The sequence below is a fragment of the Cetorhinus maximus genome, chromosome 5 (assembly GCF_964194155.1).
Source record: "Cetorhinus maximus chromosome 5, sCetMax3.hap1.1, whole genome shotgun sequence".
In the NCBI taxonomy this organism is placed as follows: Eukaryota; Metazoa; Chordata; class Chondrichthyes; order Lamniformes; family Cetorhinidae; genus Cetorhinus; species Cetorhinus maximus.
Genome location: NC_135883.1, coordinates 81,773,118 through 81,796,294, shown reverse-complemented (window position 1 = coordinate 81,796,294; position 23,177 = coordinate 81,773,118). Strand labels below are relative to the sequence as shown.

At 43.4% G+C, this 23,177-nt stretch overlaps 1 protein-coding gene across 1 annotated transcript in view; it reads left to right on the top strand.

Annotated features, from left to right (window-relative positions):
* lama2 (laminin, alpha 2) overlaps window positions 1-23,177 on the top strand; it is a 582,487-nt gene that overhangs the window by 174,820 nt on the left and 384,490 nt on the right. Inside the window, exons 4-7 of the mRNA XM_078542125.1 lie at window positions 1,360-1,602; window positions 4,477-4,656; window positions 7,783-7,872; window positions 14,988-15,105. Coding sequence (XP_078398251.1) covers window positions 1,360-1,602; window positions 4,477-4,656; window positions 7,783-7,872; window positions 14,988-15,105 — 631 coding nt within the window. The remainder of the gene's footprint in view (window positions 1-1,359; window positions 1,603-4,476; window positions 4,657-7,782; window positions 7,873-14,987; window positions 15,106-23,177) is intronic.

Here is a 23,177-nt window from a genome sequence, read left to right as displayed (position 1 = left end):
AGGGAGCTGTCAGTGCTTGCCCCACTGCGCATGCGCACACTTCAGCGTTCGTGCTCCTCCCGCCCCAACCCCGGCAGCGCTGAGGCTCTTAGCACACCTTTCACACTGTCTGGCCGTTAATTGGCCAGCAAGTGTGAAACCCTGGTCGTAGCCCAGTCACGAGCCACGATCAGTCTCACAGCAGTACCCTTGCCTGCCCGCCGTGCCTGCCCGATGAGGAGAAAATCCTCCCCTGGAAGTTTATCTGGTTTAGTCATGAGTATTTGACGAGTGATTTGGTATGAATAAACATTGGGCTGAATTTCACATGGGAGAGAGGCTCACCTCTGCCTCCCCCCAGCACCTGCCACAACCAACCCACAACGCAAGAGTTGGCTGGCAGCTGATGCACCTGAAAGAAGCTCGCCCCTCAGCCATAAAGCACTGTGGGTGGGTTAAATGAGCAGAGAGTGTAACTTCTGCCCCTCAGTGGGACGAAGTCCTGCCCTCGAGGACTGCTGCAAATCTGATTGGCCAGCAGCTCTAGCAGCCCCAGAACTTAGTCGTGGGTGCTCCTGCGATTGCAAGGAGCCCCACAGATGAATAGGGCATGGATCCTGGAAAGAGGTAACACAAGGGTATTGGACAGGGAGGGATCAGGGAGATTAGCGTGGGGGCGAGGTGGGTGTGGGGCAGGTTTTGGAGTCCAGGTTGGGAGGAACATAGAGGGTGGTGTCATCATGGGGGAGAGTTGCTCCCAATGCACACAGGCACCCCTGAAGGATGCACACCCACCTTCCATCCCGCCTTTTAAAGTTTCCTTAAAAAATGGCTTGCCCACTCCTTCCCACCTGCCTGCATCAACCATTTGATGTTAAGGACAGCGTATTGTTCTGGTCAATTGGCTTGGTAACAAGCTCAATTGACCATTAATTGTCTATCTAAAAATGGAAGGTGGGAAGCTGATTTCAGCATCTGCCCATGTGTCATGTTAGGGGGACAGCTCGGGAGTGGGCGGAAAGGTGGTGGGCTTGCCATCCCTTGTACATTATGTGCCCACTCTGCCACTGAAAACGAGCCCGGCAGTGGGGGGGCCGTAAAATCCAACCCATTAACTACAAACCGGCATCAGAATTTGTCACATGTTAGAGATTATGTTGTAGACATTTTAACATTTTTGTGCAAAATTTCTTATAGAAAAATGCTGTAGCATACGTTTAAAGTGATTCCAAACTAAAGTCATCTGCAAAGTAGATTCTGTATTTTTTAAAGAAAGCTGCATGAAAATTATTCAGTTTTACAAAATGGCCACAACTTTAAAATTATATTTACTGATATATACTGGTAATTTGATACTAAATTTGCTATGCATTTTTACAGGTGTTCCAGATTGCATATGTTATAATAAAGGCAGCCAATTCTCCACGCCCTGGGAATTGGATTTTGGAGCGTTCAATTGATGGACTCACTTACAAACCATGGCAGTACTACGCTGTAACAGATACAGAATGTCTTATTCGTTACAATATTATGCCTAGGCCAGGTAACCCAACGTATACATCAGATGATGAAATTGTTTGCACCTCATTCTACTCAAAAATTCAACCTCTGGAAAATGGTGAGGTAAGGCTGGAAGTTAAGCTACGCAGTACTGATGTTGCTTGTATTAAAACCAATGCTACATAAAATACTGTAATTAAAGTTAAATGTAAATTGAATGAAGTACTGCAGGTACTGACTTGCACATAATATTGCATCTGTGCTGTGTGATATTGGTGATATCACCAATAAGTGTGCTGAATAATTTATAATAAATAATAAACAATTTATGTTGTGCTGAACATTATGGACTCAACTCACAGGTGAAGGGAAAGACCACACAAAAATGAAGAAGTGCTGCAGGAAAACTCAGGAAACGCAACCCAGAAAACTCCCAGGGGCTGTATGCCCCAGTAAATGGCAAGATGTACCCACCTGCATGCTCAACTGCTGACCTGCTTGATATTTATGAGGTCAGGGGGCAGAGCCAGGAAAAGCAGATTTTTGATGCCATGTGTAGTGCCCCCAGCAGAAGAGACCACATAGTATATGAGTTCAGCTGGGGCCATTTTAAGAAACTAATAGAAACTGCAACCCCACCTGCTTTGAAATTTATTTATTTTTGGCCCATCACTTTGATATGTTGGCCCCAAAACTCGGTAGGGCTGTTAGGTGAACTCCACTTGCTACCAACCACACATCGGGTCCTAACTACGGGCTGGAACTTGAAATTGCTGTCCTCTGGAATCTTCATCCTTTCTGTGTCACTGGCCTTGCAAGGGGCAGATAAAGGCGTAGCCCCTTACAATGTTGTGGCTTCCCTTGCAAGTTCAGGACCCAGTCTGTCCCTGTCTTGGCCAAATCTGGCAGTCATATTGATGGTTCTGTGAACTTTTTCAAAATCTTTTTGAGCATGAGACAGGCAGGACTGTGCCCCGCAGTTAGATTAGTGTAATTCTATATATTTCATATTTTAATGGAACTGCTGCTGAAGAAGAGTGGCATCCATGTCATGAATAAATGCACAAAGAGCTTTGAAGAAAAGAGTAAAAATATAAGCAGTAACTCGTGACCTGTCAAAATATAAGGGGATATTTTTCTGAAACAAAAACAAAAAACAAAAAATGCTGGAAAAACTCAGCAGGTCTGACAGCACCTGTGGAGAGAAAGACAGAGTTAATGTTTCAAGTTCATAGGACTCTTCATCAGAGCTGAAGGGAAATAGAAATGTGGTAAAAAAATATACTGTTTAAGGGAGGTGGAACAGGTGAAGCTGGGTAGAAGGCCAGCGATAGGTGGAGGCAAAGGAGAGATTGCGAAAGATGTCATAAACAAAAGGTCAAAGGGTTGCTAATAGTGGTGGTACTGGCTAAAGGAGGTGCTATTGGTGACATTAAGAGTGGAAAGCAGAATGTGATAATGGCAGGACCAGGGTGAGCACTCTGGAAAGTGACAGATGGCCTTAGTGGGGGCGGGGTGGGAGCAGGGGATGGTGGTGGGAGAAAAGGTCAAAAAGGCTGGGGATAAAACAATGAATAACAATGGAAATAAATTTTTTTTAAATTATGAATATAAGTGGGAAAAAAAAATTAAAAAATAATACTTTTCTGGATTTGCACCTGTGTACACAGGATGGCCTGATGCACAGCAGATATTGGAAAATTGGATGAGTTTTACAGTACACAGAACCCGTGCAGTTTTATGATATTCACTGCACCCTGACAATCTATTGCATCTGGATGTAGACCCAAGGAACTAAATAGTGCCTATAACAATTTTAAACCCTCCTTGAGAATCACCTGAAAGGCCATTGAGGGAATCTTTCCTGTGGCAGCAAGATCAGCTCATGTAGATGAGGGTGAACTTATTCCAACTGTTTTTAATGGATTTTGAAATGGACAGATTTGTCGCATTTCTGCCACAATTCTAAAATATCAATAATTCCTTTGAGCCTCACCTCCTCTCCCTTTGAAAATTGGTCTGACAGGAAAATATGTCAAAAAGCTGATGTGTGCCATTTTTCATCACTAAAAATAAGTTTTCGCCATAAGCGTTGTTGTAAAAGGAGAAATTTGTTTAATTGCCATTCCGTCGTTCTGTTGATCAGGAATAATGCTAAGGACAGACATTTTCAAACTTTCCCTCCTGTCAAATTCAAAAAGGCAAATTCAATCAGGCTGTGAGCCCATTCTGAGAAAGGCAATCAGCCATTCCCCTGCTTCCCCTAAGTTGCCACTTACCAATATGGTAATCAACCAGCTGGGTTAGCTGCATAACTGCCAGCTATTGAATAACCTTATGAAAATAACATCTGGAAGCTTATAATGTTGACATAGTGGTCGAAATGTGAAAATGTCTGTCGTAGAGAGGAAACAAGACATTTGTAACTGGATCAAGTCCTTTATTTAGCATTTGTAAATTAGAACTATTTCTGGTTGCTCACACTATACTGGAAAATATTGCTGAAGTTCCATTACTTTAAAATTAACTGCCTTGTTCAATATCAATGAAAGAAGTAATCCAAATAAATAATGTCTCCAGTTCCAGACCTGTAATTACTTCAGCTATCTGTGAACCACTGTACAATTGTTTGTGTATTAAAGAGCTGTTCTTATAGCACATTGGCCAGAAATGATTTGTGAACTAATATTTTGAAAAATACTAGTTATACAGATTTTTGTAAGTGAAGTATTTCTATGGCATAGAGTGAAATATGGCAATTTTTTTAGAGTACGGCTTGTTTTACGTGGTCATTTAAGTGGTTAGATTTCAACAAGCAATATATTGCAGTTCTTACTGTAATGCTTTCATTTAGTATTGTCAATGTATTAGTAGATGCTTAGAAAATAACTGACAGATTTGTAAACATTTGATGAACGTGAGTTCCTACAGAACACTTGCGAACATGAAGTTGAGTATTTGCTCATGAATATTGATGTTGCCCTATTTTGTGTTCAGATTCACACTTCCCTTATCAATGGAAGGCCGAGTGCTGAAGATCCATCCTCAACTTTGCTGGAGTTCACCTCGACTCGTTACATTCGTCTGAGGCTTGAGAAAATTCGGACACTTAATGCTGATCTTATGACTTTAGCATACAATGATCCAAAGGATATTGACCCTATTGTTACAAGAAGGGTGAGACTTTTTGCCATTTTTTAAAAAATCAATGTAAATTGAGTTATATTACATTCAGTAATTTAGCTGTTATAGATACTTTTTCGATTGAGTTCTAAATGATTTTTAAATCATTTGGTTTTAAGAAACCTTATTAAAATAATGTTTAATTAAACTTTTCTTCCATTTTATTAATTATGCAAGCCATTCCATATCTTAATTTGTAAATTTATTTTAGTTAAATTTTGCACAATAATGTGGACATTAACAAATAAAATGCAGCTATTTCACCCTCATGACATTTTTATACTTAAGTTATCAGTGTGAGATCACTACTTATATAAAGCCATACAAAGCTAACAGACTTGAGTGATACTGTTGGTTCCACAGCATTCTTTAAATAGGCAAAGTTTAAAATGTAATTTGGGAGGATAAGATATGGTAATGTATGTAGTATAAGGGTCTGGCACATAAAGGGTTAACATGGGACTGAGTACAGTACAACCCGTACAATCAGTGATGTAAGAGAACACATGACCTGCACCTAGGGGTCAGTGTAGTGTTGGACAGAGCCATGTGTAGAAGCAAACACGAAGACAGCTCCTAGCTTGGACCTTTACTGTATCTACGTACATAGTTTACTGTTGAACGACCTAAGACTACGAATACCTTAATAATACCTGCAGAACTATGCCCAAAACCTTACGACTGTGTATTGATTATGCTACTAAACTAGTAATAGAGGTTGAGATTAAATCCTGCCGTAACAAATTATGAAACTGAATTCAATAAACCTGGTAATAGATTGGTTAGCACCAGAAAATGACCACAAAAGCCATTGAATTTGTTGTGAAAAGAAGACAATTAATTCATGAACAGCCTGCACTACTATTGAAACTACTCGTGACTCTTATTGCTCCCAGGAACCCAGGGATGGGCAAGAATTGTGGTCATGCTCGTCTTGCCCATATCACAAGAACAAATTTTTAAAAAGATATTAAGGTTATGCTGCAACTGCTGCAGAGCTAAAATTACGTGAAGCAATGCTTAACCTTTCAAAAATGTAGGCCAGAATTTTCCCGCCCCATTGCCATTGGGCATTATGGCGGGCAGGGAGGGTGGACAATATGGCGAGAAGGCCAAAAAGCGGTTTCACGCCATCGTGAATGCTTCACACACTGGTTAGTTTGCAATCGTCCGCTCCATCCTTCAATGTGCGCCATGTTTCCCACCACCGCACATCAGGAACTAATTTCAATACTTTAGCATCTCATTTTAAGCCCTGCTCGCCAGAATCATGCCCCCAAGTTGGATCATCCAGGCAATTACGTCGACGTGTTTCACAACTGTACACAAGTGACGTGCGCCTGATGAGCTGCACATTGCTTGGGACTTCAAGGTTTGTTTGCCTATCTTGCTTCCGGCAGCACTCGGGGTCATCAGTGCCAAGCTTTGCAAACTGCACCACATCACTGTTAGTGGGGCTCACAGGCAGGTCTCTACCTACCAGTCCCACTGTAAGGCGGAGGTAGCTTTTCAATGGCTGCAGGGCTATGGCTCGCTTTGGGAATGGGGAGAAGTGGCCTCACGTAAGGGAAGAGGCTGCAGAGCGAGGGCTGTACTGGGGAAGGGGGTATCCCAGGGTGTGTGTGGGAGCACATGTTGATCTGTGCAAGTGGCCTCAGATGGTGAGGGCTGAGGAGACAGTCTCCAGAGGAGATGAGACCAGATCGAGATGTGAGGGTGTGCGTGAGAGAGTGAGTGGTGATGTCTCTTGACGTGGCAGTGAGTGAGATGCCAGTGAATGTGTGAGGTTAGAGTGATAAGATGGTTACTTTACCCTGGTGGCATGGATGAGATTATTCATCTGTTTTCTGCACTGGATGGCCAACCTTTTCTGTGCAGCATAGGCACTGCCGATACCAACTCTGCCACCACCTCCCAAGCTGGAGTGGTGAGACTGATGGGCCTCCTGCAGCCAGGGCGGGCATAGAGGACATTGTGGTGGGCCTCCATGGCATCCAAAAGGCATCAGGGATGCATCACTGAACTGGGGGGGTTGCACTCTTCTTGGGTTTTGAGGGAATGTCTTCACCGGAGCAGTCCTGGGCTGCAAGCATTGAGAAGTGTGCACACAGCTACAGTTTAAATATGGCGCCTGGTTTGAGGAAGCAGTGAGGTAATGGTGTGGTGGGCAAATTGGAGGCCACCTGCCAGTGAGACGGCGTGTTTCCTGTGGCTCTGTAATTAATGGGGCGGGAATGGCAAAAACCCGCCATTGCAGCTGGCGAATAAAATTACTTTTTTTCCCACCTGCTAGCGCACTTTGTGCAAATCTGGGACAATTCTGCCCATAATTATGCTTGACGTAATACAAAGCTGCAGGATAACTGAGCTATAAATTAATTAAAATCTGCATATAGTCTTGGACGATACAAATAAAAGATATTAATTTGATTAAAACTGTTTCAGATTGTACCTTATCCATGTTGCTAATAGTACATTGCAGTGAAGTGGGTATGATTACCAAAATAGCAATAAAATATTTCATTGGAAGTGTTAAGCTTGGATAATGGTTTTTAATATTTTTAATATTGATCATTTGGGTTAGGGAGAAATTGGTAGTGCATAACTACAATGATAATAGCTATGGTATCAAACATTTGGATTTTGTAAAATTAGATGCTACTAGACATGATTATTGGTAACTCAAATATACAATATAAATGGCTATTGATATTAGAAAGGCTTACTTCATCATCACCCATTAAGTGACATGAGGGAATGCTAATTTCCTTACTTTTTCATTGCCAATGACCAGGAATGTTTGAGGATCCTATTTTTGATAGTGTGTGAAGCATTGTATCCAGTTTGTGGCTCCCTCTCCCTTTTTTCATTCTAAAATGTGTTTTTATTTTGCTCAACTGAACATGATTTAAGATAGAATGAAACTTGCCAGCATTTGAAGCTAGGATCCTCTGCTTAACTAACTGTATTATTGGCCCTGGTTGGGGCTATCTATTGTATTTAAAAATGCTGCCCCTATGTTTGACGTTCTCATTTCAATGATCGCATCCTGAGTAAGTAAGGTAGAACAATATTATACAATTATTGAAGTTTATAATGCTTGTTCTTTTTCCCTTTCAGTATTACTACTCTCTGAAAGACATTTCTGTTGGTGGGATGTGCATCTGCTATGGACATGCAAGTGCTTGTCCTCTCGATTTAGTAACAAATGTACGTATATTCCTTTTTTTTAGAAGTAACTTAGAGAATTGTCATGCACTTCCTTTCTTAAGCCCACTCATGGTAAAGCCTACTCATGGTGGACCAGCCAAAAGGTATATGAAACTCACAGATCTCCCCTTTTGGGCACATTCACTCCTCCAAACTGATTGGATACATAGGTTTTGATCTTCTAAACTTCCATAGATTTTTGGATGATTTGTGGAATAGAGGTAGCACTGCTACTCAAGAAAAGATGGAGAGAGAACAAGGAATTTCAGTTCAGTTTGCCTGACATCAGTAGATGCATAAATGCTAGAACCTATTATTAGGAACATGGTAACAGGGCATTTAGAAAATCAAATTACGATTGAACAGTCAATGTGGATTTATGAAAGGGAAATTGTGCAAATCTATTGAAAGTTTTTTGAACTTGCAACAAGCAGGGTAGATAAGTGAATGTAGTGTATTTGGATTTTCAAAAAGCATTCCATCAAGTGTCACACAAGAAGTTATTACACAAAATTAGCATTCATACAACTGGGGTTAATATATTAGAATGGGTGGATGATTGGTTAATGAACAGAAGACAAAGAATTAGAATAAAAGGGTTGTTTTTGGGTTGGCAAGCTGCAACAAGTTGGGTACCGCAAAAACAGTGGTTGGGTCTCTGTTGTTTACAATCTACATCAATGACTTAGATGAGGGGATTGAATGTAATGTATCTAAGTTTGCTGACAATCCCCTAGGAGAGAAAGTAAGCTGTGAGCTGGATGCAAAGAGGCTGCAGAGGGATTTAGATTGGTCAAGTATATGATCAGAGTATATGGCAGATAGAATATAACGTGGAGAAAGGTGAAGTTACCCATTTCAGTAGGAAAAATAGAAAGCAGAATATTTTATAAATGGTGAAAGACTGAGAACTGTTGGTATTCAGAAGAACCTGGGTGTCCTTGTACAAGAATCACAGAAAGTTAACATGCAGATTCAGCCAGCAATTAGGCAAGTAGATGGTGTGTTAGCTTTTATTACAAAGGGTTGGAATATAAGAGTGAAGAAGTCTTACTGAAATTATATAGATCCTTGGTAAGGCCATGCCTGCAGTATTGTGTACAGTTTTGGTGGTCTTACTGTAACAAAGGTTCACTAGATTCACTAGACTGGTGTCACTATTAATACAACAACAATTTATACAATATCTTTAATGTAATAAAATGCCCCAAGGCTCTTCACAAGAGCATTATAAAGCAAAGTATGACATTGAGTCACATAAGGAAATATTAGGTCAGATGGCCAAAAGCTTGGTCAAAGAGGCAGGTTTTAAGGAATGTCTTAAAGGTAGAAAGCAAGGTTGTGAAGCAGAGAGGTGTAGGGAGGGTATTCCAGTTCTTGGTGCCTAGGCAACTGAAAGTGCAGTCATCAATGATGAAGCGATTAAAATTGGGCTTGCATAAGAGACCAGAATTAGTGGAGTATAGATATCTCAGACGGTTCGAAGAGATCATAGAGATAGGGAAGGACGAGGCCACGGAGGAGTTTGAAAACACGGGGAGAGTTTTGTGGCCTCTCTCGTGGTGTGTTTGGAGGTGGGGAGAGCATTTAATCAGGCAGGAGGGTGATGTGTGAGTACACCGCTGCATTCCCGCCTCTGATAAAATTAAGCCTGGGACGGGAAGGCGTGTGGACTTTCCACTAAGCCACCAATTGAGGCCCTTAAAAGGTCAATTAATGACCACTTAAAGGCCTCAGAATCATAGAAAGTTTATGGCACAGAAAGAGGCCTATTGTGTCTATGCTGATCGAAAAATGAGCCACCCAGCCTAATCCCACTTCCCAGCACTTGGTCCGTAGCTCTGCAGGTTACGGCACTTGAGGTGCATATCCAGGCATCTTTTGAATGAGGTGAGGGTTTCTGCCTCTACAACCCTTTCAGGCAGTGAGTTCCAGACTCCCACAACCCTCTGGGTGAAAAAATGCTTCCTCATCTCCCCTCTAATATTCATACCAATCACTTTAAATCTATACCCCCATTCACTGACCTCTCTGCTAAAGTAAATAGGCCCTTCCCATCCACTCTCTCCAGGTCCCTCACAATTTTGTACATCTCTATCTAATCTCCCCTCAGCCTCCTTGTTCCAACAAGAACAACCCCAGCCTATCCAGTCTTTCCTCATTGCTGCAATTTTCCAGTCCTGGCAACATCCTTGTTTAAAATAGGTTTTAAGGATAAGCCCAGCAATTACAGACCAGTCAGTTTGACTTCAGCAGTGGGCAAGATTCTAGGAACAATTATTTGGGATAAAATTAGTAGTCACTGAAAAAATATGTGTTGATAAGGAAAAGCCAGCATGGATTTCTAAATGGGGAATTGTGTTTAACTAACTTGAAGAAGTAACAGAAAAGGTTGATGAGGGCAATGTGGTGTACATGGACTTTCAAAAGGCATTTGATACAGTGCCACACAACAGACTTGTGAGAAAAGCTATTGTTCATAGAATAAAAGGGGCAGTAGCAACATGGATACAAAATTGGCTGAAATATAGGAGGCAGAGAGTAATGGTCAATGGATATTTTTCGCGCTGGAGGAAGGTTTGTAGTGGAGTTCCCCAGGGGTTGGTATTGGGACCCTTGCTTTTCCTGATATATATGTTAATGATCTAGATCTTGATGTGCAGGGGGAATTTTTAAAGTTTGCGGATGATACGAAGCTTGGGAGTGTTGTGAACTGCGCAGAGGACAGTTTGGAACTTCAAGAGAACAGAGACAAATTGATGGAGTGGGCAGATAGGTGGCACATGAAGTTCAATGCGGAGAAGTGTAGGGTGATGAATGTTAGGAGGAAGAACATGGACAGACAGGTGAAATTTTGAAGGGGTTGCAGGAGCAAAAAGGCCTGGGTGTATATGTGCATAGGTCATTGAAGTTGGCAGGACAGGTGGAGAGAGCAGTTAATAAAGTATATAGTATCCTGGGCTTTATTAATAGGGGCATAGAGCACAAGAGCAGGGAGGGTATGCTGAATTTATCTAAGACACTCGTTAGACTTCAGCTGGAGTATTGTGTACAGTTCTGGGTGCCACATTATCGGAAGGATGTGAACACATTGGATAGAGTGCAGAAAAGGCTTACAAGAATGGTTCCAGGGATGAGAACCTTCAGCTATGAGGATAGAATGGAGAGGTTGGGACTGTTCTCCTTGGAGAGAAGAAGGCTAAGAGGAGATTTGATAGAGATGTGCAAAATCATGAGGGGGCTGGGAGAATCTGTTCTCGCTCGTAAAAGGACCAAGAACACAGTTTCAAAGTGATTGGCAAAAGAAGCAAATGTGACGTGAGAAAAAAACTTTTTCACACAGGGACTGATTTGAGTCTGGAATGCACTGCTTGGAAGTGTGGTGCAGGCAGGTTCAATCGAGACAGTCAAGAGGGCGTTTGATGATATTTGAATAGAAAAAATGTGCAGGGGTATGGGGGAAAGGTAGGGCAATGGCACTAGGTCATAATGCTCATTTGGAGAGCCGGTGCAGACAGGATGGACTGAATCGCCTCCTCCTGTGTCGTTAAAATTCTGTGATTCTGTGATTCTTGTAAATCTCCTCTGTACCCTCTCTAATGCAATTACGTCCTTTCTGTAATGAGGTGGCCAGAATTGCACACAGTCCTCAAGTTGTGGCCTAACTAATGTTCTATATAGTTCCAGCATAACCTCCCTGCTCTTATATTCTGTACCTTGACTAATAAATGAAAGGATTTCATATGCCTTCTTAACTACCTTATCAAACTGTGCTGCTACCTTCAGGAATCTGTGAACGTTCACTCCAAAGTCTCTCACCTCCTCTACACATCTCGGCATCCTCCCACTTATTGTGTAATCCTTTGCCTTGTTTGACCTCCCCAAATGCATCACCTCACACTTCTCTGGGTTGAATTCCATTTGTCACTTTTCTGCCCACCTGACCAGTTCATTGATATCTTCCTGCAGTCTGCAGGAATCCACCTCGCTATCTACCGCACGGCCAATTTATGTGTCATCTGCAAACTTCTTGATCATTCCCTCTACACTTATGTCCAAATCATTAATATATACCACAAAAACCAGGGCACCTAGTACTGAGTCCTGCAGAACCCCACTGGAAACAGCCTTCCAGTCACAAAAACATCCATCAACAATTACCTTTTGCTTCCTATCACTGAGCCAATTTTATATCCAGCTTGCTACATTTTCCTGGATCCCATGGGCTTTTATTTTTCTGACTAGTCTGCCATGGAGGACTTTGTCAAAAGCCTTGCCGAAATCAATGTAGACCACATCAACTGCACTACCGTGATCAATCCTCCTTGTTACTTGCTCAAAAAATTCAATCAAATTAGTCAGACACGACCTTCCCTTAACAAATCCATGCTGCCTGTTCTTGATTAATCCATGCCTTTCTAAGTGACCGTTTATCCTGTCCCTCAGAATTGATTCCAATAATTTTCCCATTACCAACGTGAGACTGACTGGCCTGTAATTATTCGGTCTATCCCTTGCTCCCTTTTTAAACAAAGGTACAATATTAGCAAACCTCCAATCCTCCAGCACGTCACCTGCATCCTGTGAGGATTGGAAAATGATGGTCAGGCCCTCCGCAATTTCCTCCCTGGCTTCTTTTAACAGCCTGGGTTACACCTCATTCTGCCTTGGTGATTTATCCACTTTCAAGGATGCTAATCCCCTTAATGCTTCCTCTCTTCCTATGTTTATCACATCCAGTACATCACACCCTCCTCCTTAACTGCAATTATCTGTATTGGCCTGCTCTTTTGTGAAGACAGTCGCAAAGTATTAATTAAGAACCGTGCCCACATCCTCCACCTCCACATGTAGGTTACCTTTTTGGTATTTTATGGGCCCTAGTCTTTCCTTAGTTATCCTCCTACTCTTAATGTATTGATAAAACATCTTTGGGTTCTCCTTGATTTTGCTTGCCAATATTCTTTTATGCCCTCTCTTTGCTTTCCTAATTTCCTTTTTGATTTCACCCCTCCTCTATCTAAACTCCTCTCGGTTTTCTGTAGTATTGAGCTCTTGACGTATAACATAAGCTTTTCTTTCCTGCTCTATCTTAACCTGTAAGCAACTTGATGTCCAAGGGGCTCTAGATTTGGCCACATTTCTGCCCTTTTTCTTTGTGGGAATGTGTTTATTCTGAACGCCTGAATCTCTCCTTTGAATGTCTCCCACTGCATGTCACTGACTTACCTTCAAGTAGCTGTTTCCAGTCCACTTTTGCTAAATTACTCAGCTTAGTAAAGTTGGCCTTACCCTAATTTAGAACTTTGACTCCTGTTTCATCTTTGTTCTTTTCCATAATTGTTAAAACGAACTGAATTATGATCACTACCACCAAAATGCCCTCCCACTGTCACTCCTTCCACCTGGTCAGCTTCATTTCCCAAGACGAATTCCAGAACCATGCCCTCTCTTGTTGGACTTGCTTACATACTAGCCAAAAAAGTTCTCCAGAATGCACCTTAAGGGTCCTGTTCCCTCCATTTTTTTCACAGTAAAACTATCCCTGTTAATATTGGGGTAATTAAAATCCCCTACTATTAGTGCCCTAATGTTTTTGCACTTCTTAAAAGATTTGCCTACATATTTGCTCATCTATCTCCCACTGACTGTTTGGGGGTCTGTAGAACACTCCCAGTAGTGTGACTGCCCCTTTTTTGTTCCTAAGCTCCATCCACATGGCCTCACAGCTATAATTACTTCTCTAACCAAAATTGCAACTTCCCCTTCCATTTTTATCTCCCGCTCTAACTTGTCTGAAAACCCTATAACCAGGAATGTAGAGCAGCCATTCCTGTCCCTCTTTAAGCCGTGTTTCTGTAATAGCTATGATATCATACCACCACGTTTCTATCTGTGCCATCAGCTCATCTGCTTTATTTGCTATACCCCTTGCATTGAAGTATATACCCTTGAGTACTGCCAAACTCTCTTTTTTCTTTTCTATCTTTTCTTTCTTCTGTCTTCCAGATTCACTCACTGATTTTCTGCCTTCCATTACCATTTCTGATTTTGGTCCATCTGAGTCTGTCCTGAGATTCCCATTCCTCTGCCAAGCCACTTTAAACCCTCCCCAACAGCAGTAGCAAACCTCCCAGCTAGGATATTGGTCCCGGCCCCATTGAGGTGACATCTGCCCAGTTTGTACAGGTTCGACCTCCCCCAGAACCGCTCCCAATGCCCATGAATCTGAATCCCTCCCTCCTACACCATTTCTCCAGCCATGCATTCAACGGCTCTAACCTCCTATTTCTATGCTCACTAGCATATGGCACTGCATTTAATGTCTTCCTAGCTCCTTAAAATCTAACTTCAGGACCTCATCTTTCTTTCTGCCTATGTTGTTGGTACTAATGTGGACCACGACTTCTGGCTGTTCACCCTCCCGCTGAAGAATGTCCTGCAGCTGCTCTGTGATATCCTTGCCCCGCAGGACAAGTTGCCTGAAGAGGGACACAGCAAGAATATGGTTCACCAGATTGATTCCTGGGATGAGAAGGTTGTCCTAAGAGCAGAGATTGAGTAGATTGGAACTATTGTCTTGAGTTTAGGAGAATGAGAGATAATCTCATTGAAACATATAAGATTCTGAGAGGGATTGATAGGATAGATGCTGAGAGGTTGTTGCCCATGGTCGGAGAATTTAGTACTAGGGGGCATAGTCTCAGGATAAGAGGCTGGACATTTCAAACTGAAGTGAGGAGAAATTTCTTTTTTCAGAGGTTCTTGAGTCAGGACTTGTCCACCTCAGAGTGGTGTGGACACTCAGTCATTGAGTATATTCAAGGCTTTTTGGACTCTAAGGAAATCAAGGGATATGAGGATCGGGTGGGATAGTGGATTTGAGGTCTTAGATCAAGACTTTATTGAATGCGGAGCAGGCTCAAAGTGCTGTATGGCCTAATTAATCCTCCTATTTCTTAATACGTTCTATCTTGTTAGTAGGAAATGGATATAATTACATTTTATACAAAGCAGCAAGTACTGGCTGTGGTCACAAAATAATTACAGTTCATACTTAAGTTAACAAATAGTTCTATTCTATTTCATTTTAATGTATTCCGTTCATCTGGCAGAAATTTAGCTGCAAATGTGAGCACAACACCTGTGGGGAAAGTTGTGATCGTTGCTGTCCTGGATTCCATCAGAAACCCTGGGAAGCTGGAACATTTTATAGCAGAAAGTTATGTGAACGTAAGTAAATAAACAAACAGATCATTCTGCAAATGGATCTATCGTCCACATTCATTTAAATATAACAATTGGTCTGAGGTTTGTTGAAAAGCATGTAAATGCCAAAGTTAGTTTAATTTTGATTAATTATAGCTTGTTAATAGTATGGGGATATACAACCAGCCCGACAACTTGTGAATGTGGAACTGAGCCACAGACTATGCAACATCTCCTGCTATGCCTATCGCTAGAGGAACCCTGCACTGTTGCAGATCTTGCCGAATTCAACAACAAGGCGCAAAAATTTGTCCAGTTCTGGCTGGGCCGTGTATAGACTGTCCGTGGACACGATAAGAAGAATAGTATTGTTTATGCAGAATTGGAATAACATTGTTGTATTTATTGTACATGTTACACCCACAGCAAAGTATCAAAAGGGTCATAAGCCACATGCCACCAATTTATTATTATTATAAAATACCAGACTACTTGGGAGAGAAACTCCCAACTTAGGTCATCCCTCTCTATTGTGCTAATCTTAGCGTTAACTAACAGTCACCCTTCCACCTGTTCCTAACTTCCTACCTTCCAAAATGTCACATGGCCTTCAATTGTCAGGTCTCAATCTATGCCATCCTGCAGCCATGTCTCTGTAATGGCGACTACATCGTGCTTATTTATCTCTATTTGCACTATCAGTTCATCTGTTTTGTTTCGAATGCTATGTGCATTCAGATACAGAGCCTTAAGTTTGTCCTTATATCATTTTTGTAACCTTTAGCCTTATCTGTTGACTTACTCTTAGGCTTGTACTCTGCACAATCTTTCTTTCACTCTCTTTATTATTTTCTGTACCTTATGTGACATTGCATTTACCTACTCTAATTTAAACTTCTCTCTTTGTTGTTCTTCTATTTATTTCTTTGTTCGACACAGACTTATGTCGACTCCCACAGGGCAGGCATTCTGCTGGTTGTGCAGGTAGTGGACCACGATAATGATTGCCTCTGGGGCATCAACTTAAGTCTGCTAATGACCAAATTTATACCTCACTTCTTTTAGAGGTGCTGTCGTGCACAGCATGCATTTTTAAAAATGCATGAATTGGTAAACCGAAATTAAAAATCCTTCTACATGACATGACAATTGTTCTGTTGTGGAATATGTGAAAAAAAGGAAAACTTTTGATCCAAATTTTGTTGTATCAGGATATCTAATGGGTCATCCATTAGTTAGACTTGTTCTTGTACATTTAGGTTTTTAACTTTTTTGCATGGAAATTTGCTGAAATTACAATGTTTCAGCAACATGGCATGTGGAGCGTGAGTGAATGGGACAAATAAGTGGGTATTTTCTTCACCAAATTAGATTGAAGAATTGAAAAATAAACAGAAGAACAACAACGAAAAAATAGAATAACAAAGAGAGAAGTTTAAATTACAGTAAGTAAATGCAACGTCACATAAGGTACAGAGAAAAATAAAGAGAGGGGAAGAAAGATTGTGCAGGGAGTACAAACTTAAGAGTAAATCAACAGATAAGGCTAGAGGTTACAAAAATAATAAAAGGACAAACTTAAGGCTCTGTATCTGAACACATGTAGCATTCAAAACAAAACAGATGAACTGATAGTGCAAATAGAAATAAATAAGCAAGATGTAGTCGTCATTACAGAGACATGGCTGCAGGATGGCATAGATTGGGACCTGAGAATTGAAGGCTATGTGACATTTTTGTTAGGAACAGGTGGAAGGGTGGCACTGTTAGTTAAAGAAAACATTAGCACAATAGAGAAGGAATGACTGAAGTTCAGGAAACCAGGATATAGAAGTGGTATGGGTAGAGATGAGGAATGATAAAGGCAAGAAGTCATGGTGGGAGTGGTGTACAGGCCTCCTAACAGTAATCACACAGTATGATGTGGTATCAAAGAAGAAATAGCGGGAGCTTGTCAGAAAGGTACAGCGATTATCATGGGGAATTTCAATCTACATATAAACTGGAAAAATCAGATGGGCAAAGCTTGCATAGATGAAGAATTCGTAAAATGTTTTTGGGATAACTTCTTAGACCAGCACATTTTAGAGTCAATCAGAGAACAGGCGATACTAGACCTGGTATTGTGCAATGAGATAGGATTAGTTAATGACCTCATAGTGAAGGCACCCCTGGGTAGCAGTGATCAGAATATGATTGAATTTTTCATTCAGTTTGAGGGAGAGAAGTACTTTAAACTTAAATAAGGGCAATTATGAGGGCATGAAAATAGAGCTAACTAAAGTGAAGCAGCAATTTAGGTTAAGGGATAGTTCAATAGAGATGCAGTGGCAGACATTTAAAGGGATATTTCAGAATACACAGATTAGATAAATTCCAACAAGAAAGAAAAATTCCAAAGGGGGGACCCGCCATTCGTGGCTGACCAAAAAAGTTAAAGATTGTATCAAACTTACAGGAAAAACCTGTCATTGTGCAAAGATGGGTGACAGGTCAGAAGATTGGATAGAATATAAAAAACAATAAGGAATGACTAAAAGATTAATAAGGAGGGAAAAATTAGAGTACGAAAGAAAGCTCACTAGAAATATACGGACAGGTAGTAAGAGCTTCTATAGATATTTTAAAAAGAAAAGAGTTAACAAAGTGAACATTGAATCTGGGGAATTAATAATGGAAAATAAGGAGATGGCAAATGAATTGAACAGATACTTTGCACCCGTCTTCACTATAGAGGATAGAAGTAACATCCCAGAAATAGCTGTAAATCAGGAATTGGAAGGGAGGGAGGAACTCAAGAAAATTACAATCACCAGGGAAGTGGGACTAAGCAGATTGTTGGAACTGCAGGTTGACAAGTCCCTGGGTCCTGATGGATTCCATCCTAGCGTCTTGAAAGAAGTGGCTAGTGAGATAGTTGATGTGTTGGTTTTAAATTTCCAAAATTCTCTAGATTTGGGGAAGGCTCCATTCAATTGGAAAAAAGTTACGGGCCAGTTAGCTTAACATCCATCACAGAGAAAATGTTAGAAGCTATTATGAAAGATGTTATGCATAGCAGGGCACTTAGATAAATTCAAGGTAATCAGGCAGAGACAACACGGTTTTGTGAAAGGTAAATCATGTTTAACTAATTTATTGGAGCTCTTTGAAGGAGACACGTGCATGGATCAAGGGAACCGGTGTATGTACTGTACTTAGATTTTTAGAAGGCATTTGATAAGGTGCCACATCAAAGGTTATTGTGGAAAATAAAAGCTCATCATGTAGGGGGTAACATATTGGCTTGGACAGGAAATTGGCTAGCTAACAGGAAACAGAGAGTAGACATGAATGGGTCTTTTTCTGGTTGACAGAATGTAATGAGTGGTGTGCCACAGGGATCAGTGTTGGGGCCTCAGCTTTTTACAATTCATATAAATGACTTGGATGAAAGGACTAAAAATATGGGTGGTAAATTTGCTGATGACACAAAGATAGGTAGGAAAGTAAGTTGTGAAGAGGACGTAAAGAGGCTATAAAGGGACATAGATAACTTAGGTCAGTGGGCAAAGATATGGCAAATGGAGCATAAGGTCGAATCATCCCAGTAGCGGGCGGGTAAAATGACATTTTACCTGATGGCCGCAATGGCGGCTTTTCACGCCGTATCGTCCCACATTAATTATGCATTCCTGGGATATATGGCGTTTCCATTGCGGGCGAGCTCTCATTCACCCACCACACCATCATCTCGCTGCTTCATCATGCCGGGCGCCATATTTAAAGTGTAACCGCACGCACACCTCTCAGTGCTTCCAGTCCATGACTGCTGCAAAGAAGACATGGCCCCGAAAGGCTAGAATACTGTAGCCCCCAGGTTCAAGAGACACATCTCTCAAACATCTTTTGGATGCAGTGGAGATTTGCTGTGATGTCTTCTGGGGCAGATGCTCTGGCCACAGCATCGGAAGCAACATCACCAATCTGGCTTGGGGAACAGTGCCAGTCATGGTCAGTGCCAATGCCCTGCAAAAGAGGACAGCCACCCAATGCTGCAAGAGAATGAATGATCTCCTCTGTTCCGCCAAGGTAAGTCACTCTTCTCATCACTCTCAACTCACACACTCATAAATCTATCACACATCCAGAGGGCCCTCACTCACTGCCAGTCCAAGGGACACCACTATTCACTTTCTCACACATATTTTCATTGTCCCCATCCCAATTGTGGGACCACTCACCACCTACACATGCCAGGCATACTTATCACCTGGCCTTGCAGGCATCCTGCTTACACTCTCTCCATCACTATTTATGCAGGAAAAGCTGGCACACAACAAGAGGGAGAGGTCCCTTATCGGTGGAGGAATGCCTGAAATCAAGGTCCTCACGGAGTTCGAAAGTAGAGCCATCCAGCTGGCCAGCAAGGATCTGGACCGGTCCTGTGCTGACAGTGAGGTCAGCAGTGCTCTAACAAGTGAGGATCCGACAGTGCAATATCCATTTGACAACCATGCTGTGAGTGATGTATCCTGTTTCACAGGCCACTGCCATGCACTAATTATCTCTCTTTGCTTTTGCAGGCACATCTGCCAAACAGCCTGCAGAGTCCACGACCCAGGGCCTCCAATCATGCATCGAAGAAACTTCTGAAGAGGAATCTGAAGGCACCCTCCTTGAAGTTCCGTCACAGCGCTCACCCACACCCTCCACCAGTGCAGAGATGCACACCTTGGTAGGACCTAGCTTTAGAGTAGCCTCGGGGTCACAATCTGGTGAGCACATCGCACTGTCTGATCCAAAGCAGGCAGCGGCAGGGACTTCCCAGGTGTCCGGCACTTGGTGGACCACTGGAGGCCAGAAATTTGTTGAGTCCAAGTCAGATGACGAGCCTCTGGACTCGGTCATGTCACAGTTGCTGGAGCTGCAAAGGCAAGCTCGGGAACATCAGGAAGGGATGTCCGCTGCATTCCTCAGATTGCAAGGCACAATAGAGAAGCCTGTCCACCTACACTCTGAGGTGATAACGCCGGCAAGCCAATGCACTGAGGTTAGCACTGATAGGATGGTGGCCACCATGGAGACCTTGGCCCAGGACGTCTTTCCTGCATTGCTGCACAGACTCAACTCCACCGCTGACACCATTGTTGACCTCCAACAGTGTGTACTTGAGAGGGGTGTGGGGCAGTTTGATCTCAGTCCAGCTACCCCTTCTCCTCAAGGAGTCAGCCAAGTGCCCTTGGGCACCCATAGAGAGGAATATCAGCAGGGGCACACCCCAGGGCTATCCACCCAGGTGACTCTGGGAGTGTCCAGCCCATCCGAATCCCCTCTTCCTATGAACTTAGCAGCTCCAGCTCCACAGCTCGAGAAGGGTGTCACTGCCACACAGCAGGTCCCCTTCTAGAAGATGTCTACCAAGGTCATCACAGACAGGGTGTAGCAGTCAGCAGGCTGCCTCTACCTCTGCTGTAGATAGCCGTCGAGCACCAAGACAGTGGCAGGGTTAGGAAGGTTAAGAAGATTTAGTTGCACAGCCTGGGCATGGGTGTTAATCACTAGTGCATCATGTTCACCACTGTCAATAAACTCCCAAGAATGTCTCCTTGCCTATGGCTCCTTGTTCTGATGAGCGTTTGCGTCACTCAGATGTGAAACCTGTCTGCACAAGATAAAGGCAGGTGTCTCAGTCCAGGGCCTCTTCCCTCTGCTTTATGCAGGCTTCAGACCAAAGTGATGGTCCGGCCTCACACTCCTTGGAGACATTACTGATGCCTGCACCTCGATGGTGCTTGTCATTGCTGCCAGAATGTTGTGGGCAGTTGTCACATTGTTCTCTCATTGTCTCTGTGTGCTCTCAGCACCTTTAAGGTGGGGCTGGCCCCCATCACACCAGCACCTGTGATCAGTGATTCCGTGCTCCTGAAGGGGTCAGGTGCTGAAGGCAGACAAAGGATCAGATGCTCTTAAAGTTTCAAGGCTGCATCTCTATCATCTGACCCTGAGCACAGAGCGCAAGCGAGCTGCCCTCGGCCAGACAGGAGTCAGATCTTCACAGAGGCTATGTGAAGACCTATGGAGCGTCCTTACTGCATGTTGTCATCATCCTCCTGCAATTGAGCAACAATTAGGTCCTTCACTGCATCTCCACGACAGGAGCATTATCACAGAGGGTATGTGCGCTGCCATAAGCCAGGCTGGAGTCAAATGTTCACAGATGCAATGTGAGGACCTATGGTGTCTCCTCACTGCGTGTCGTCATCATCCTCCACAAATCTAGCAGCTATGAGGGCCTCCCGAGCACGCCTGCCTCGTCTGGCCAGTGCAAGGGCCTCATCATCGTCACCTTCAAGGACCTCCTCACCCTCATCACTGTTGACATCCTCCTCATTGGAGGAGACCTCCAGCTCCTGCATCTCTTCTTCAGCCAGCTCCTCTACTCATTGCAGTGCGAGGTTGTAAAGTACGCAGCAGGTGATGATGATGTGTGACACCCTCTGTGAACTACATTGCAGAGCTCCACCAGACCGGTCCAGGCACCGGAACCTCATTTTCAGCATCCCGATGGTCTGCTCCACAAAGCTGCGAGCTGCAACATGAGCCTCATTATAGCATCACTCTGCTGCAGTCTGAGGCCGCCGCACTGGTGTCATCAGCTACATCCTCTGCGGGTAGCCCTTGACCCCGAGGAGCCATCCCTGCAGCCTCTGTGGACCCTGGAAGATTTCAGGGATCTGTGACAAACTGAGAATGTAGGAGTCCTGGACACTTCCTGAAAACCAAGCACAGACCTGCAGAATGTGTTTGTGGTGGTCGCACACCAGCTGCACATTCAGTGAATGGAATCCCTTGCAGTTGACACAGTTCACCACGTGTTGCGTTGGAGATCTGAGTGCCATGTGAATGCAGTCAATGGCACCCTGCACCTATGAGTAACCCGAGGCCTGGTGAATCGAATCGCTCTTGTGTCCTGGCTCTAATGGCCCCGGGCGAAATGCACAAAGTTGTGTGCCCTGGTGAAGGTGGCATTCTGACCTCATGGATGCATTTGTGGGTGGAGGCTTGTGATGACCCACAGAGGTACCTGTGGAGCCCTGAAATGAGTCACTGGCATAGAAATTGAGTGCCGCTGTCACTTTCATCGCCACTGGCAGTGGATGCCTACCATGTCCATGTGGTGCCAAATCTTGCAGTCGCTGGCAAATGTGGCTGACCAGTTCCATAGACATGCGCAGTCTTTGCCGACACTGGTTCTTGGTCATCTGCAGGAATAAAAGGTGGCGCCTATAGACCCTTGGTCTAGGTAGGCACCAACCAACAATGGATGGCTGTGGCACTTCGGCGGTGTGGGAACCCCAGCCGCCCCTTCCAGAGGGTGCTGCTCCTCCCTCTGTGCAGCCAGGCACCCCTGTCGCTCGCTTCTCCGTTGTCTTCACTCTCTGTACACCATGAGGCGTACAGCTGGTTCACTAGGCCCTGTGATCCTGATGTACTCTTCCTGCAGATTGAAAGAGAGGTGCTTGGGTTAGCATGGGTGCACTAAGAAACATAGAAACATAGGAAATAGGAGCAGGAGTAGATCATTTGGCCCTTCGAGCCTGCTCCGCCATTCAAAATGATGATGGCTGATCCTCTGTCTCGACTCCATGCTCCCACACTCTCCCCATGCCCCTTGACGCCTTTAGAGTCCAGGAATCTATTTCCTTCTTAAATATAAGAACCTCTTTTGGTTAAGCCTGAAGGCTCTTTAACCCATCCTGGAGAGTGCTGGCCAACAATTGGATGGCCAGAGAAAAATGTGCTGCATGGCTGCCCTAAACCCCACCTTTATCCGCCCCACTCCACCTGACCAGTTGGCAGCAGCTTTGTCCATTGGACTGCATGCTGTGCTCTGAGCTCGGGCGCAGGCATTCTCCTAACATTCTCCTCACAAGGCTGCACTGTTAGCTTGAACCATGGGGGGGACTGGTCCAAACTGGAATGATGACAGTGCAAGGGACTGAGAGCACCTCCACCAGTGACTGCCCCAGGGCCAGCTTTAGCACCTGGTTCAATTTCTTATGGTTTACATAAAAGTCCATAGCCTGTTTTGCTACTTGGGAAAAGCATGTGAT